This window comes from Natator depressus, chromosome 21 (genome assembly GCF_965152275.1).
Source record: "Natator depressus isolate rNatDep1 chromosome 21, rNatDep2.hap1, whole genome shotgun sequence".
Lineage (NCBI taxonomy): Eukaryota > Metazoa > Chordata > Testudines > Cheloniidae > Natator > Natator depressus.
Genome location: NC_134254.1, coordinates 7,749,016 through 7,765,856, shown reverse-complemented (window position 1 = coordinate 7,765,856; position 16,841 = coordinate 7,749,016). Strand labels below are relative to the sequence as shown.

At 50.1% G+C, this 16,841-nt stretch overlaps 1 protein-coding gene across 2 annotated transcripts in view; it reads right to left on the bottom strand.

Moving 5' to 3' along the window:
• The window catches only part of PIK3C2B (phosphatidylinositol-4-phosphate 3-kinase catalytic subunit type 2 beta), a 73,141-nt gene that overhangs the window by 28,814 nt on the left and 27,486 nt on the right, over positions 1–16,841 (bottom strand). For both annotated transcript variants that reach the window (XM_074935887.1, XM_074935888.1), the window contains exons 3-8: positions 14,236–14,336; positions 12,720–12,874; positions 11,645–11,765; positions 3,306–3,417; positions 2,345–2,424; positions 2,006–2,069 (exon numbers count right to left, since the gene is read on the bottom strand). In XM_074935887.1, coding sequence (XP_074791988.1) covers positions 2,006–2,069; positions 2,345–2,424; positions 3,306–3,417; positions 11,645–11,765; positions 12,720–12,874; positions 14,236–14,336 — 633 coding nt within the window. The remainder of the gene's footprint in view (positions 1–2,005; positions 2,070–2,344; positions 2,425–3,305; positions 3,418–11,644; positions 11,766–12,719; positions 12,875–14,235; positions 14,337–16,841) is intronic.

Here is a 16,841-nt window from a genome sequence, read left to right as displayed (position 1 = left end):
GGAATCCTTGGTCTAGTGCACCAAGCTGGGAGCCAGGAGACCTGGCTTCCGCCCATGGCCCTCAAGTGTGACTCTGAGCGGGTCACTTCACTGGTCTGTGCCTCGGTTTCCCCATCTGTAAAAATGGCGATAATGGCCTCTACCCTCCTTTGCCAAGCACTTTGAGATCCACACATGAAAGGTGCATATAGAACAAGTGCCTGGTCTTCTTATCAATTAAAGACTGTGTAAAAATTAATGACCAAGAATAAAGGGTCAGCTTTTGTTTTGGATCACAGTAATTATACACATTCTATAGCTCCTTCTGTCATGGGATCTCAAAGCACTTTACAATCATTAATGACTTAACTCTCACAGCCATCCCAGCAGGTAGGTAAGTTCTATCTTCATCTTATAGATGGGGAACCAAGACACAGGGAGGTGAAACGACTTGCCTGAGGGGAGTCAGTGGCAAAAACATAAAAGAACCCAGGAGTCCTGACGCTCAGTTCTCTGCTCTAACCCCTAGGTGGGGATCACTCTTCTAGACTTATTTCAGCCTCTTGTGTCTGCGAAGCTGGGCTGGAAAACTGGTGAGCACTGGCTCTGATGAGGAATCCCTGACTGCAATGAGGAAGTAGAGAGTCAACATAATGTGAAATAAGGCGGAGAAGGTTCAGGTTCAGGATCAGGTCAGCAATCCTTTTACAGGTGTGGCCATGCCTAGTGAAAACAAGAGAGGCTTATTGGCCCTAGGGTTTAGCAGGAAAAACCTGCATGTGGGTGACTGGCAGACATGCACCGGGTCCCAGAGGACAGGACTGAAAATGAAGTAACTAAGTAAGCCCTGCCCACCCCAAAAACAGAAAGCCCCATGGGACCTTCATTACAGGAATCAGCATTCCCTAGTGGTGAGAGCAAAGGACTGGAAGTCAGGAGATCTGGGCTCTGGCCTCACTCCCTTGGGCCAGTCCCTTCCCATCTCCGTAGAACGGGGAGAACACTGACCCACATATGAAGGGTGTTCTGAGATCTGTACATGAAAGGTGCTATGGAGTGGCAAAGTATTGTTAGAAGCACTAAGACTGGCATTGTGGAGTCCAATCACACTCTCAACTCTGGTCTTCACACACAAATTGCACTGGATTAACTAATGGTGTGGTTTTAAACTGATTTAGTTAAGCTGTTGCAACTGTGTGTGTGGATACTCTGAAACCAGATCTACTCTACAAACTTTTCCTGGCACCACTATGTTGGTCAGGGGTGGGAGAAGATGTGGTCTGTGACTGACACAGCTGTGCAATTTTGCTGGTATAAGCTCTATCCACACTGGGGCCTGGTCTACCCTTAAAATATAGGTCAACGTAACTATATGGGTCAGGGGGACACAGCTATGCTGACGGAAGAACGCTTGTGTCAACCTAGCTACCATCGTTCAGGGAGGTGGAGTTCCTACAGTGACGGAAAAACTCCTGTCGGCAGTGTCACAGTGTAGGGTCATGCTGGCATAGCTGTGGCTGTAGCTATGAGTCCCTAGAGTGCAGACATGGCCTAGGAGCGCTTTGCCGGTGTATTATACTGATGTAGCTATACCAGCAAAGTCTTCCGAGCACGGACCTGAGCTTAGGTCAGTTTAAGAGTGGTTTGTTTGGGTTTAGCTTAACTACAATAAACCCCCTTAAGCAGAAATGTGTGTCCACACAGCCGTGTGCACGGATTCAATGAAATCAGATTAAAAACCCATTTAAATTAAGCAGGTGCAACTTTCTCACGTAGACAAGGCCCAGTTTACAACTGCAAGCGAAACTGCTATACACCCGGTGGAATCTAATAAGCTTGTCCACACTGGGGTTTGTACTGGCTCTGCTAAAATTGTGTATACTGCTGATTTAAGTTAAACTGGAGCAACTTCTGTGTATAGACAAGCCCAGTCATGCCCCTCACCCCCAGCTGCTAAATTGCTGCACTCTGTACCGGCGTGGGTCCAAGTACAGGGCCCATCCTGTCCCAGGCAAGCCACACTCACCTCGGCTGCTAGGAAGGTGTCAACCTCATTGTGGAAGGTGTCGAAGAGGAGACTCAGGGCCTGCCTGGATTGGAGGAGATAGGTGAGAACTCAGCACAGACAGAGGGAGCGCGAGCCACAGCAATGGAGGTGCCTCTGCACCATTTCTCACCGGACAGCCCATCCCTCTCACGCAAACGGCATGCAAATGCAGCCCCAGCAAAGCAGTGCAAGTGCCTTGTTGCCTGGATCCATTTATTTTCCTCCACCCTCCTGCTCAGCACCCCCCCCATCCACACCCCTCCGCACCCCCAGTGGGAGCTGTACACTTCACATCACCACCTCTCCCCTCCTCTTTACCTGCTGATGGTCTGCTTGATTGGCCTCTCCTGCAGGTGAATGTAGTGGTTGAGCGTGGAAGGGCTCTGGTCATCGTTCACCTGTAGGAGAAAGAGACCTGTTAGGTGCATCTGATCAGCTAGCGTTAACCCCTCCTGGTCAGGGATGCTGGCTGTACCTAGTAGCACTCTCTGCTGATACTTGAAAGACTCTGGCTGACATCTGCAAAGTCACTGAAGTCATTTGAGATACCAACTTCCCACTGAAAAGTAAGTATCTTTGAAGATCTCAGCCGCGAGCTCCATGTCTGTTGAGACGCGTGTAGGGGCTCTTGGGTTCGGTGGGATCACTGAGGAGGGCCAACGGGTTCTAGCCGAGAGTGTTGTGATTAAATTAACATAAGGGACAACCTATGCTGACAATAATCGGGGAACGTTTCCTGACACCGAGATCTGCAGGACTGTGGAGTAGTACCCCCAGAGCCCCGTTGCTTGGTACATTTAGAACTAGCGGGGGGCAGATGCAAGGAACAATCTCACACTGGGCAGGGGATAGACTAGATGTATCGAATGGGTCTTTTCCATCTCTTACATTCATGGTTTCCTCTGTAGAGCCATGCCTAGCAAATCTCTCTGCATTTGGGAAGGATTCAAGGATGAATTGCTGGAGTTTAGAAGCTGTCCCAAAGGAAGCCCTGGTTGCAGTGGGAAAGGCAGGGAGTAGGGAACTTTTAGCTGGTGGTGGGCAGGGGTCGAGGTGGCAAGCAGCCGCAGAACTGAACCCGCTGGAAGGGAACTGGCGAGGCAGCAATTCGCAGGGCGTCACAGTCATAGCCTTGTCCCCCCAAATCAGCAACCCCGGGATAGCTGGTGACCCTCCCCACCCCTGCCCTGACAGCAGTGGAGATCAATGCAACAAGCAGTGGCAACAGCATGCATCAGTTCAGTGCGTTCTCAGTTCCCCCTCGAGAGCAGCTGCTCACCGTCCTGGCAAGGTCACTGCGCACTGCCTTCCTCTTCATCAGCTGCAGCCGGATGTCAATGTCAAACTTCCTGCAGTGCTGGATGTATTCGTGGCTGCCCAGGGCGTGTTTGCTGGAAGGATGAACAGAAAAAAGACAGCTGTTATCCGAGGCCCCACTCCAACCTGTGGCACAGGCTTCAGAAGGGAAAGGCCTGGAAATTCAAGACCTCCGCTTTGGTAAGGATCTTCCGGGCCTCTAGCAGATGGAGCATAGCATTGGGGAGCAGGAGGGGCTGGGTTTTAACTCCAGCCCTGCCAATGCCTGGCTGGCTAAACCTGGGCAAGTCACTCCACCCCCCTCCACACACACCCAGTGCCTCAGTTCCCTCCCCCACCACTTTAAACCAGATGTTATGGGGATTAGTTAGTAAGTTCTAGAAAGTTGTTATTGAGGCACTTGCCCTCTCAGCTCCTCACCCACTGAAAAATGGGCCATCACTCAAGAGTGCCGTGCTGTGAGGGTGAAAAGGGGAGATTCCCCAGTTAATATACACCATGGGGATGCAGCAGGGGTGAAGAAGAACCTGGCTACCAGGGTGTCTTGGCCTCATTCTTGGTTACACATGGGCAGCCAAGGGATGCACAGCATAAATAAGAGCAGCCCGGAGCTTGCACTAACTTACCGTGGGGGCTGGGCAAAGCCCTACAAGCCAGAAAGCCCAAGTGGCGACTGTCACGTACAAACTCAGTAAAGACCAAACTCAGGTAGAACCAAACTCTGGCTCCAGCCTGGCCTGGCTGTAGGGCCTTATCTGGAAGCGACAGGAGCTGAAGTGCTCTGGAGGCAGCTTGCGATACAGAATCTCTCTCTGTCAGCTGCAGCAGAGGATCGCTTAGCACGGCTTTCACTGGTGCCCCCCGAAAGCAGAGTGCAAGGTGCCCAGGGAAGGGGAGACAGAGTTAAAACACCTGCAAGCTCAAGGACAGGATGGCCTGGAAATAGCAGGGTGTAGGAAGGAATGTGGAGTAGGAGAGATGGGAGCACATGGGGGCAGTGCAGGTACAGACCAAGGGGGGGCAGGGGACAGCATGCTGGGAGGTGAAAATATGGCACTCAGAGAACAGGGAACAGAGCTACAGATGGGATGGGAGCAGGAGGATGGTGTCTCAGCTCCTTTCAAAGCTTTACGCTGAGGCTTTCAGAAATGCCCAGGGAACACGGATGCCCAGTTCCTATTAAAATGAATGGGAACCAGAGACCGAGCTGGGCCGGCCCTTGCCTCAAACTCCTCTGACAGAGGGAACAATGCAGGAGTGGGGGGAAACTGCAGCAGGAAGCCCTGCCTCTCCCAGGCTGCTCCAGCAGGAATGGCTGGTTCTTATCTCAGCACAGCCTGCATCCTGACCTGCACCCCACACACAGCTGGTGCAACTGCCATAACATAACCAGGCAAGTTCAGGAGTGGGGAAGAGGTGGGACTTTGAGGTGGTGAGACAAAGTGCACAGTGATATCACAAGGCCTGGAGGGGGGTTGCGAGTGGGGTCGCTGGGGCAGAAGTGCCCAGACTCTGGTCCTAGTAAGAGGATTTTTAATTCAGGTTCTCTGATTTTCTCCACATCCTCAGCACTTCCAACACACCTCTTGCCTGCACTCTGCCCTACAACAATAGATCATTGGTTGATTCTGTTTTCACCAAAAAGGTTAGCGGAGATCAGATAACTAACATCAGTGTAAACGGGGTAGGATCTGAGTCTAAAATCGGGAAAGAACAAGTTAAGAATTACTTAGACAAGTTAGATGTCTTCAAGTCAGCAGGGCCTTGTGAAATACATCCTAGAATACTTAAGGAACTGGCTAAAGAGATCTTGGAGCCATAAGAGATTATCTCTGAGAACTCGTGGTGGACAGGAGAGATCCCAGAGGACCTGAAAAGGGCAAATATACTACCTAGCTATAAAAAGGAGAATAAGGACAAGCCAGGGAATTATAGACCAGTCAGCTTAACTTTGCTGCCCAGAAAGATAATGGAGCAAATAATCAATCAATTTGTAAGCACTTAAAAAATAATATGGTGATAAGTAACAGTCAATATGGATTTGTCAAGAACAAATCATGTCAAAACAACCTAATTTCCTTCTTTAACGGGGTAACAAGCCTTGTGGATAGGAGGGAAGCAGTACATGTGATATATCTCAATTTTAATAAGTCTTTTGATACTATCTCACATGACCTTCTCATAAACAAACTAGGGAAATACAACCTAGATGAAACTATTGTAAGGTTCCAACTGGCTGGAAAACCATACTCAGAGAGCAGTTGTCAATGGTTCACAGGCAAGCTGTAAGGACATATCTGTGCTAGGTCTGGTTCTAGCATCAATGATTTGGATAATGGCATAGAGAGTACACTTATAAAGTTTGTGGGCTATACCAAGCTGGGAGGGGTTGCAAATGCTTTTGAGGACTGAATTAGAATTCAAAAAGGTCTTGACAAACTCGAGGAATGGTCTGAAATAAACAGGATGAAAATCAACAAGGACAAATGCAAAGTACTCTGCTTATGAAGGAATAATCAATTGCACAAATACAAAATGGGAAATGGCAAATGAAGAATCCAGAAGAGTACTAATAAAGAGTACTGCAGAAAAGGATGTGGGGGTGATTGTGGGTCAAAAACTAAATATGAGTCAACAGTGTAATGCTATTGCAGGAAAAGTGAATGTCATTCTGGGATGTATTAGCAGGAGTGTTGTAAGCAAGACACGAGAAGTAATTCTTCCTCTCTGCTCAGTCCTCATAAGGCCTCCACTGGAGTGCTGTGTCCCGTTCTGGGCACCACACTTTGGGAAAGATGTGGACAAATTGGACAAAGTCAAGAGGTGAGTAACAAAATGATTACAGGTCTAGAAAACATGATTTATGAGGAAAGACTGAAAAAATTGGATTTGATGAGTCGGGAGAAGAGAAGATTGAGGGGGGGACATGATAGCAGTCTTCAAGTACGTAAAAGGTTGTTATAAAGAGGAGGGTGATAAATTGTTCTCCTTAACCACTGAGGACTGGATAACAAGTGATGGGCTTAAATTGCAGCAAAGGAGATTTAGGTTAGATCATCGAAAAAACTTCCTAACAGTCAGGGTAGTTAAGCACTGGAACAGATAGATTGCCTAGGGAGGCTGTGGAATCTCTGTCCTTGGAGGTTTTTAAGAGCAGGTTAGGCAAACACCTGTCAGGCATGGGCTAGATAATACTTAGTGCTGCCTCGGTGTAGGGGACTGGACACCCTGGTAACTGGTGTGTGTGTGTGTGTGTGTGTGTGTGTGTGTGGTTTTGTGAACAGCTTGTTAATTAACTGCAGACCCATCGGGGGAGCTAGCACATTGGTAGCACACTGGGTTCTGGTTTGTGTGTTATTATTTCAACAACAGGTTGTTGATGATAAAAAAAAATAGAAACTAGTTAGGAAGGAAGGGTGGTCCAGTGGTTCGGGCATGACTCTGGGACTCTATAGATGGTGGGTCAATACCAAGCTCTGCCACTGATTCCCTATGTGACTTTGGGCAAGTCACTTAGCCTCTTTGTGCCTCCGTTCCCCACCTATAGAAAAGGCATGATAACCCTGCCCTACCTCACAGGGGCAGGACAAATACACTGAAGATTATGAAGTGCTCAGTTGCTATACTAATGGGGCTCATAAAAGAACTTTAGATAGATAGTTACGTAGTAGCGTAGGACCAGAAATAGTCACAGGCTCTGCATGTTTGCAGCGGCCTGACGAGAAATCTGCCATCTAATCTAGGCATTTTTGGGGCATCCGGCATGGTAACTAGGTATGGATTTAAGCACAGCCCATATCTAGCATAGCGAAGGGGCTAATGGTTATGGGGCCTTTCGGTTCAGTATCACTGACTCCAACTGAGCACCGGTGAGTGCTGACGGGAGTGAAGTGAGTTTATTGAGTCTCAGTCAGCCTGGTGCCTCCTTCACACAAGCCACCATTGAAAGTGACAAAGTTTGAACAGGCCGTGGAGAAGGAGTTCCCCTCTCATCTCTCCGGATCAGGGGCAAAGGACGTTGGCGACGACAGAGCAGGGGAAGCTTACGTTATATCTGCTGGAGAAGGGACTTCAGTCTTCAGCTAGGCACCCTTCCCCCCCACTGAACACTGCGGGCTCTATGTCCCTTTTGTCTACACCAGTACATCTCCACTGACTTCAGTGGACTTGCTCCTGCTTTGCACTGGGCGTGAGTGAGAGAAGAATCGAGCCCAGAGGTTCCAGAAACTGACGTGACAGTGTAGGATGTTTTCTGATTGCTGAGCAGCCTGTTTGGCCAAAACAGCTAGGGGAGGCTTTGAGCACTCCTGATGCCTACTGCATTTTAGAGGGGGGGGGGGGGGCGGGGGGATCAGAAACAATGTGGCTTTGTTCATGGGCCTTCCTCCAAGGTCTTTCCAGGAGACCAGTGAGATAGACCACAGCATTCCCACCCCAGCTCATTATGGACCTTTCAGTGTGTGTGTGGGGGGAGGGGGGAAGATGGGGAACATCTTTGCTCTATCCCCAAGACTGCTGTTCCCTGCCAAGAGGGGACACAGCCCATAGCAAAGACGAGCCGTGTCGTTGCCAAATGTGTGCAAAGACTCGCAGTGATGAGCCGGGCATGTCGATTAGATAGCTGGAAAAAAGGACTTATTTGTATTACTCTAGCCCCAACATGCCTGGGCCGAGATCGGCTCCCCACGGTGCTAGGTGCTGTAAATACACATAAGATACAGTCCCTGTCTTGAAGAGTTCACATTCTAAACAGACAATGGGTAGGAGAAAGAAAATATTACAACCTCTTTTATAGATAGGGAACTGAAGCACAGAGAGGGATGAAGTGACTTGCCCAAGGTTACACAGGGAGTGAGTCTGTGGCAGAGTCAGGATTGGAATCCCGCTCTCCTGAGTTCCAGCTCAGTGCCGTAACCACAAGACCAGCCTTCCTCCCTCCCTGAAGCAAACCTGACATCAGACACCCTCTTGTGCCTGTGCAAAAGTTTTCAACATCGCCTTTCTCTGCCACCCTCTGCAATCAGTTTGTGCTTTGGATGCAAGGATGAGAGAAAAGCTGTCTTCTCTTTTTGTAACAGTACACCAGATTCTTTTAAGAAAAAAAAAAAGCCCCAGAGGAGCCTGCAGATGACAAGTCGGGAGCATCATTCCCTCATCTGATGTAAATTACTTTTTCAGAGGGAGGCTGCTTCTGGTTAAGGCTCATTATACACAAAGGAAGACAATTTTTCTGCTGACGCTGACAGCATCAGTAGAAAAAGCCCAGCGGCTAATGAGGGGAATTTGCAGCTTGTCTTGGTCCCTTAGCTCGGAGTCTGGAATGATCTTGTCAGTTCTCAACTGGCAGAGTTTTCCCCTCAAGGCTGGCCAAACTCTGCCTGGAGAGAGGCATTTCCAGCAATCCACTGCAGTTGCAATGGCAATCATCCAAAGAGATTTTCTATATAGGTCATATTTCTATTTGCTTTGGTAAATATGGCTATTTAATATATATGGTTTGCACACGGCCCTTTCTAAAATACACACACACACATACACACTCATAGATATTGGGCTGATTCCTCAGCCACGCACGACCTCGGGGCCGATGGAAAACAGGGCAAAGGTGATTCTAAGACAGAGGGCTGCTTTAAAGGGCTGGAGCAACTAGGGCCATTCTGCCAGCCGGGCAAGATTTGCTGGCGCACAAGGAGCACGGCCTCACCCTGTGCCCAATCCTAATCACACCCTTTCTGCAGAGGGCAGGGAATGGCTGGAATGGAGCCAACCAGGAGATGCCCCTGCACAAAGAGACTTCCCAACTGCCCCTTTAGGGCCTAATTCTGTGGCCAGTCAAGTCAATAGCAAAGCTCCCAATGACTTTGTTGAAGCAGAGTCAGGTCCTTAGGGCAGCTTGTTCTGGTTTATTGTATGTAATTACCAGGAGATACTTTATTTGCCCATACGGCCATGTATGTTACATCAATATGATTTTGCACCCAGAGAACGCCTTTCATCCTAAGGAGCTTTACAGGTAGCTTATCTACAGAAAAAAACTTCCTCCACCCATGAAATGCAGCAACCTCTGGGGTGGAGGCAATGTCAAAAAGCAGGGAGGGGAAGTTTGTATCAGGGCAAACAGCTGCAATTACAAAAAGCACCAGGCGATCTTTAATGCCCATGTGCAGCAGTCAAGGACCTCAGTAGTACTCAACCCTTCTACCCGGGAAGGCTGAAAGGCTGAGCAGCCCCTGCTGGAGCTAAAACCTGTGGTTTCAGGGAGTCTAGTAATGCCAAACCTGAGACTTCGCTCTCAAAGCCATTTACATACAGACTCGTCCCTCCATTACTGCAGAGAAAGCCTGTCTGTGGTTAAAGCTACGGTACAGCCTGCCAGGGCTGCAGAGGAACAGGAAATAGCCCTGAGACTAGAAAGCTTTTATTGCTTTCCATGCTGGACAGCAAACGGGTCTGGGTGGTTTATTCCCTTGGATCTGGTCTCCTGCACGCTCCAAGCCATCCTCTGCTGAGGACTCCATGTGGTTTAAAAGTCTGTTCACTGACAGCCCAGCCAGGATAATAGGGGGTTTCGCTTGCCAGCTCGCATTCTACGGCATCATTACTAGGCCACAAGCTCTGAAGAGGCAAAACTAAAGCCACCTTTAAAGTCCCACCAACTATGAGTAACTCCGTCATGGAGAGACTGACACTTAATGGTTATGAATGACAAGAGGGGTGACTCCAGTCACTGGCCAGCCAGTGCTCCAGTGTCCCCCTGAGCATCCTTGTTTTGCAAAATGAGTTAGCAAAGGAAAAAGTCAAAGTGGGGGACCGCAGATGGCTCAGGGGCAAGGAGGCTTTCACTACCAGCTCAGGCTGGTACCTGCAGGCTGTTTGGTGGCCCATGCGAAATCAAGAAGGTGGGTCTCAGTCTAGTTCCCAAAGGATACGTGTCCACATCACAAAAACTAGCCACTAGAACTAACTAGCTACCCCAAGAAGGACAGAACGGGCCATGGAGACTGACCGAAATCTCTTCCCTCCTAGACGTGGTCCCACCGGGTGAGACACGTCACAGGGCAGCATGGGAAATCTTGCATTCACGCTTGTCCTGTGGCTACGCAAAGGATGTCAGTCATCGTGGCACCTTTCCCCACAGGATTATTTATTACCTGTGTTGCTGTAGCACCTAGGAAACCCAGTCATGGACCAGGCCCCATTGTGCTAGGTGCTGTAAAAATACAGAACAGAGACGGTCCCTGCCCCAAGAACTTACAATCTCTTTGTTCCTCAGTCCCCACTGGTTCCCCCTTTCGTTTTACCTTAGACCCACCCCTACACTTTATTTGTCCATATGTTTTGCTGGCCTCTATTTTTTTGTGGGCCCTCATCTCTAATGAAGAGGGAGGCTTTGGGGTCATTTCAGGTGTCCCAGGCCTTCCACAAAGGTTAAACAGGCTCGCACCACAACTGGGCAAACATATTCCATTAAAATTTCCCCTCCAAGGATTCTTCTTCTTTAAACAAAAAGTTGCACTTTGTTTGACATTTTTCAGCTTCCCAACTGGGGAGAAGCACCAGCACATTTGGGGGTTTTCATCATAAAAGCAAAACATTGTCAGCAGGAAAATTTGGCAAAACAAAACCTTTTTCAAAATCCCCTTCCCCCTCCAAATTTCTTTGTACCCTGTTCAGCCAGCTCCAGCTGGCAGCCCTTTGCCAGCCACTTAAAAATAAATACCAAAAATTAAGCTCTCAACTTGATTGCCTGCCCCAGCCACTTTGCGGAGTATCATCAGGATTTTTATAAGTATTTCAAGAGCTTTTCTTGGCCACTCTAATATTCTCCAAACATGAGCTCCCCAGCGCATGGGGTCAAGGGGAGTTACTTATATCCTGCAGCAGGAGGATAAGGCTCTTGCCTTTCTTGGCAGGAGAGTCCCCAGTGATGTCGGGAGGCAGGAAACGGAATAATCCAGGGGACTCCTGACTTGTGTTCTGATAAACCCAGCTGTCGCACAGCCCCGACCCATTCAGGTGACGCACTGCCCCAGGGAAAGCGGGAGGGGCTGGGCCCAAGAGCAACCACAGGGCTTGTCATGTGAACGTGCAAAGGAGCATGAAAGGAAGGACAAACGAAAGAGGGGACAGAGGAAGATGTTTGGAGGCTCGCTCCCCTTCCTCTGCCCCTAGCACAGTAAGGATTCAACAGCTCTCCACCACCCACCGCTCCCCCGGACACCAGGGGGTGTTCTGGTTGCACCAGGGCAGGCTCGCTGAGATCCCTATGTGCGGCCGGCTGGCCACTGCTTGCTCACTCACTTTTGCAAGAACTCCTCCAGGCCGCAGAGCTTGAGCACGAAGTCGTCCACATCAATGCCGAGCAGCTCGTTGTACGTGTAGCACAGCGTCTGGTAGATGAGCAGGTCCACCGTGGAGGAGCCTGTGGGGGTGGGGAGGGAACAAACCCAGCAGGGCGAGAGCCTCAGGCCACGATTCTCTGGGGCTCCCCATCCCACCCGCTTCTCTCTGACCAGTGACCAAGACTCTGCTCCCCACAATCCCTCTCTGCGCCTGGCTGGAGGTGGAGTCACGCGAGGAAGTGCACGCTTCCTCCACAGTGCCCCGTTCCTGCCTGGCGAGACACCGGGCAGCGTCTAACCCATGCGGCGAGCCACCGCCTAGGGCCGTGGTTCTCAACCTATTTACCATTGTGAACTGCATATGCAGCTCTCTGTGTGTTATGTGGGCCAATCCACACAATATATATAATACTCGTATGGCCCTGAAGGTGTCACGTGGGCCGCAGCTGCGTGCTGATTGGGCCACAAGCGGCCCATCCAAGTCAGTGGAGACACTCCTATTAACTTCAATGGGCTTCGGATCAGCCCTGTAATTGAAGGCTTATCTGCCTTAGTCGTATCCAAGCAACCACATCCAAAAGAGGACCAGAGACCTTGGTGCACATGCAGTGATGGAGAGTGAAAACGAGCTGAGACATCTGCACCTGGATCTCAATCCCCCTCTGGCCTTCTCGGACTCAGCATTTGGTGCTGTCCAACACAGGGGGACACTGAGAAATTCAGAACCCAGGGTTTAGATGTGGGGGCCCCATCTCTAGCACATATCTGCCCATGGGAGCGACACAGACACGCTCTCCTTTGGGAGAGGAGCCACTGTCACCAGGATCACGTCTGTCCCATAGGAGCTGGAAGATGAATTTGTAGGACGAGGCAGAAGACACCACTGCTTTAGCTGCTAATGGCAGCCATCTTAGCCCCCTCGTTGCTGTGGGGACCGGCGGAGGTGTGGGTTTCTCGCCACATGGGGATACCGTGTTCACAGGTGGACACGGGGTCAGCATAGCACCATACTGACCACCCAAGCAGGGACTTACAGTCACAGGTGAAAGTGAGCGGTTCCTGCACGCTGTCGCACACCACGGTCACCTTCAGGCTGATGCCGTGGCCCAGGTGCTCAGAACTGAGGTTGACCGTGCTCCAGACAAAGCCGGTGAGGGAATAGTCCTTGGTGCTGTAGCCGGATCTCAAGCTGCAGGCAGAAGAGGAGTTAGAGATCCCTGCCCCATCCCACAAAGGGCTTTATCCCTCACTGCGTGGCGGATTCTCCCAATCCTCTCTCCCCGTTTCCATAGAGGCACCAGAGGACTCTCTCCTGGCCTCTTCTCCTCCCTTTACAACCCAGCTCCAAGCGATCTCACTGGCTCACAGGGCCAACACCAGTGACTCCCACCATCTACCGCTCTCTCTCCAACTCGCCTCCCTCCACGCAGTCCTGCATCTCAGCCTGACTCTTCGATGTCTCCTCGTGGGTGTCTCATGGCCAGCCTGAGCTTGACCTGGCCCAAAATGAGCTCCATCTCCTCGGGCCCATGCCAGCTAAGTCCTCCTGCTCCCCTCTTTCTCTGTCACGATCAGCACCACCTTCCTCCAAGTGGTTCAGGCCTGTAGCTTGGGAGGGGTGTGTCTTGGACTCCACCCTCTCTCTCTAGCTGAGATACCTGCCTCTATCACCTGTTTTTCATTTCTCCCATGAGCCATTGTGCATCCTTGTAAGCCACCCCTTATGCATGGAACACCCTCTCCGAACTAATCTGCAAAGCCACCTCCCACTCCAGAACTGAGGCTGCAACACCTCTGGGAAATTGCCGCTTGGCAATGACTAAGCTACACAGGTGGCCAGCAGGGATCACCGATATTATACTTAATATTGACTTGAAACCAACTGATAGTGCAGCTAGCCAGACAGCAGGCCTCTGTTTGCTTGCCTTGGTGCATTCAGTTCCTTATGTCGGGAAACCATCCACCTAAGAGAGTCCTAAATGGTCTTAGTTCCCCCTCTTGCTTCCCCCTCCTTCCCTCACCCACATGCGTCAGTCTCCCTTGTTAGGGAGGAGAGCCCTGAATGTTAAGAAGATATTTACCATCTCCCCATGCTGTCCCTCTATAAAGCTCTCCCAGCCCCAAAGTGTTGAAGAGAGCGGAAAGGGGCATCCTTATGCTGTCTCCCCGAATGCCTCTTTTATAGCTTTCAAACACCACTAGGCGCCACCCCCACCCACCTCCCCTGCGCCGCTCTGCACGGAATTGTGCCAAGGATTCCAATCAGGGCCCAGCACAAATGGGCTTGTTGTCTCATCACTCGCACCCCGGGTATGACCCTTCCCCGGCGCCACTGCTTAGCTACCATGCAGCACAAACAGCAGAGACAACAAAAAGCATGTCTTCCTTCTCCCAAGATTAATTAAGCCACAGTAATTAAATCCCCAGGGCATTTCAGCCACCCGTGCACTGATGGACCTCTGAGTTATGGCCTGTGCTGTAGGACAGGTTTACTCATGGAGACCCCAGAAAGACGGCGTGAACGCGTCTCAATCCCTCCCAGGTACTTACACATCTAGCATGTGGCAGAAAGCAGCCACCTCTTCATCCCTCTCCTCGGAGACCTCAAACAGCTCATAGCCATTAGCTAAGGAGTGCGGTCGGGAGGCAACCTAACAGGGAAAGAGAGCAAGAGATAAAGAAATAGTAGCAACAAGGCTCACGCAAACAGCAGCCAGTGGAGTGGAAGGGCTCCAATTTCCCACTCCGCTGAGCTCATTTCCAAGGCACTGTGGGATGCTTCTTACTCCCTTCCCCCCACCCCCCGCCCCCGTAACATGCATAGGCTATGTCTTCACAGCAGTCTACCCTCAAGTTGGGTGACAAAGACATGGTTCCTCTCCCTTTCGCTGGATCCAGTTGTGAGAGACGCAAAGATTTCTGGGTGCGCATCCCATGGTTCATGGGGGAGGGATAGCTCAGTGGTTTGAGCATTGGCCTGCTAAACCCAGGGTTGTGAGTTCAATCCTTGAGGGGGCCATTTGGGATCTGGGGCAAAAATTGGGGATTGGTCCTGCTTTGAGCAGGGGTTTGGACTAGATGACCTCCTGAGGTCTCTTCCAACCCTGATAGTCTATGACAGCTCACTTGGTCGCTCTGGGCTTGCTTTCGCTGAGCATTGTGGGACAACTTGGCTGGCCACATGAGGGATTGTGGGCAAAAGTGGTAGAGGCCTGGGAAGTTCATCTCCCAGCCAGACACAAGCTGGTGTGGTGTTGCAGAGACTGTTCCTCTCTGAGCATCGCTGTTACAAACTGAACAGAGGGGCTAATGCATTTCATGGAAATTCCTAGGGATTTCTCCTTTGACTAGGGAGCAAGGTAAGATGCAGCATGCCAAGGAGGAGTACAGTAATTAGAGTGGGTTGAAATGTTTTCATGGTATAATTTTTTTTAAAAATGGCTTTCCAACCAAAATTAAAGTTTCTGCAGGAAATTTTCATTTGCATTGAAATTCTAGGGTTTTTTCCAGTAAAAAAGTATTCCCGCACTCATCCCTTTTCCCCCTGGTCACCCCGATTTTCCAGTGGAAACAAAAGTGACCGGGGAGGAGGGGAACTGAAAAGTGCTCCCATTCACATATATTCTAGGGGCAAAGTGGAGCAAGAAATGGAGTCAGGACTCTTGGATTCTATTCCTGACAGTAATTTGGGTACAGCATTTAGGGTGGATTTTCAAATGTGCCTGTCAGTTTCGGGTGCCCAGCTGGAGACACATTGGCCTGAATTGAAGAGGTGCTAAGTACCTGCTGCTCCCACTGGCTTCATTGCAGGTCCATCACCTCTGAAAATCAGACCCCAGTTCACTCATGTTAGGCACCCAAAAACTGAGGGCACTTCAAAATTTAGACTTATAGGCCTTGGCCAAGCTCCCACAGTGAGTCAGTGGCTGAGCTGAGTGGGGAACCCAGGAGCTCAGGAATGCCCGTCTTTCAGTTTTGCTACAAGACTATGCTCCCACCCGCAGGCTTTGGAGATGCTCAGCTGGAGGATGCTAGAGAAATGCAGAATGTTATTACTACTGAACACAGAGAACATCTACTACATGGAGTTATGTAGCTAACACACAAGAGGCTAGATCCTCAGACCTCACAAATGCCCCTGTGCGTTCCTGGATCAGCACAGAGGGGATTAAAAGCTGCCTTTCCTTAGGGGAATCTTCAGCTGGCCTAGGACCGGCACCCCAGTACTCCTGGCCAGCGGATGGAGATGCTCTCTGCTGGCATAAGTTAGAACAGTTCTCAAGCTACTCTCACTTGTGCTGCAGGGCAGTTTAGTCTCCAGCAGCCCAACCGGCTGGGAAAGGGCAAGTTGCCTGGCACAAAGCCGCCAATGGCCTCCCAAGTGCCATAGAGCCTTGGGCTGGGCTTTACACTTCAGGTATAAGCCTATGAAGTAAGCAGTTCATCCCACCCTGTGCACCAGTACAGTGAATGCTACAAGTGGCTTCACAATTATTTTCACGGTCGTGTTAATACAAAGACAGAGAAGGGGAAGAGAATCAGAGTCACAGCAACTAGAGATAGAAAAGCTCTGGCAGGTCCCATCTGACCAGTGGAGAACAGTTCCTCAAGGAGCATTTTCAGCACAATGGCTAGTCATAGATTCATAGAGTCCAAGGCCAGAAAGGACCACTGTGATCATCCAGTCTGACCTCCTGTATAACACAGGCAAGAGAACTGCCCCTAAATCATTCCTTTGGACCAGAGCAGATCTTTTCGTCTACTTGTAAAAGAGCCAAGCAATGAGGCTTCCACCGCTTTCCTAGTGGTGACTATTCCACAGTCCCATATTAGTATTTGTACTGTTGTAAAGCCTAGCAGCCCCAACTAAGATCAGAGCCCCTTTACGCTAGGCGCTGTACATACACATAGTAAGAGACAGTCCCTACTTTCAAGAACTTATCATCTAAATAGACAAGATGGGGGAACGAGGCAAAGTGATTTGCCCAGGGTGATGCAGCAAGAGAGGCAGGAATAGACCACAAATAGCTGGTGCCCTCCCCTCTGGACTACATGGCCTCTCCGTAGAAACAAAGCACATCCAAACATCAAAAGCTAACGAAGAAAATTCCTGGTGCTTTGAACCATGAACCAAGAGGAACATCCCCCAACGGGGT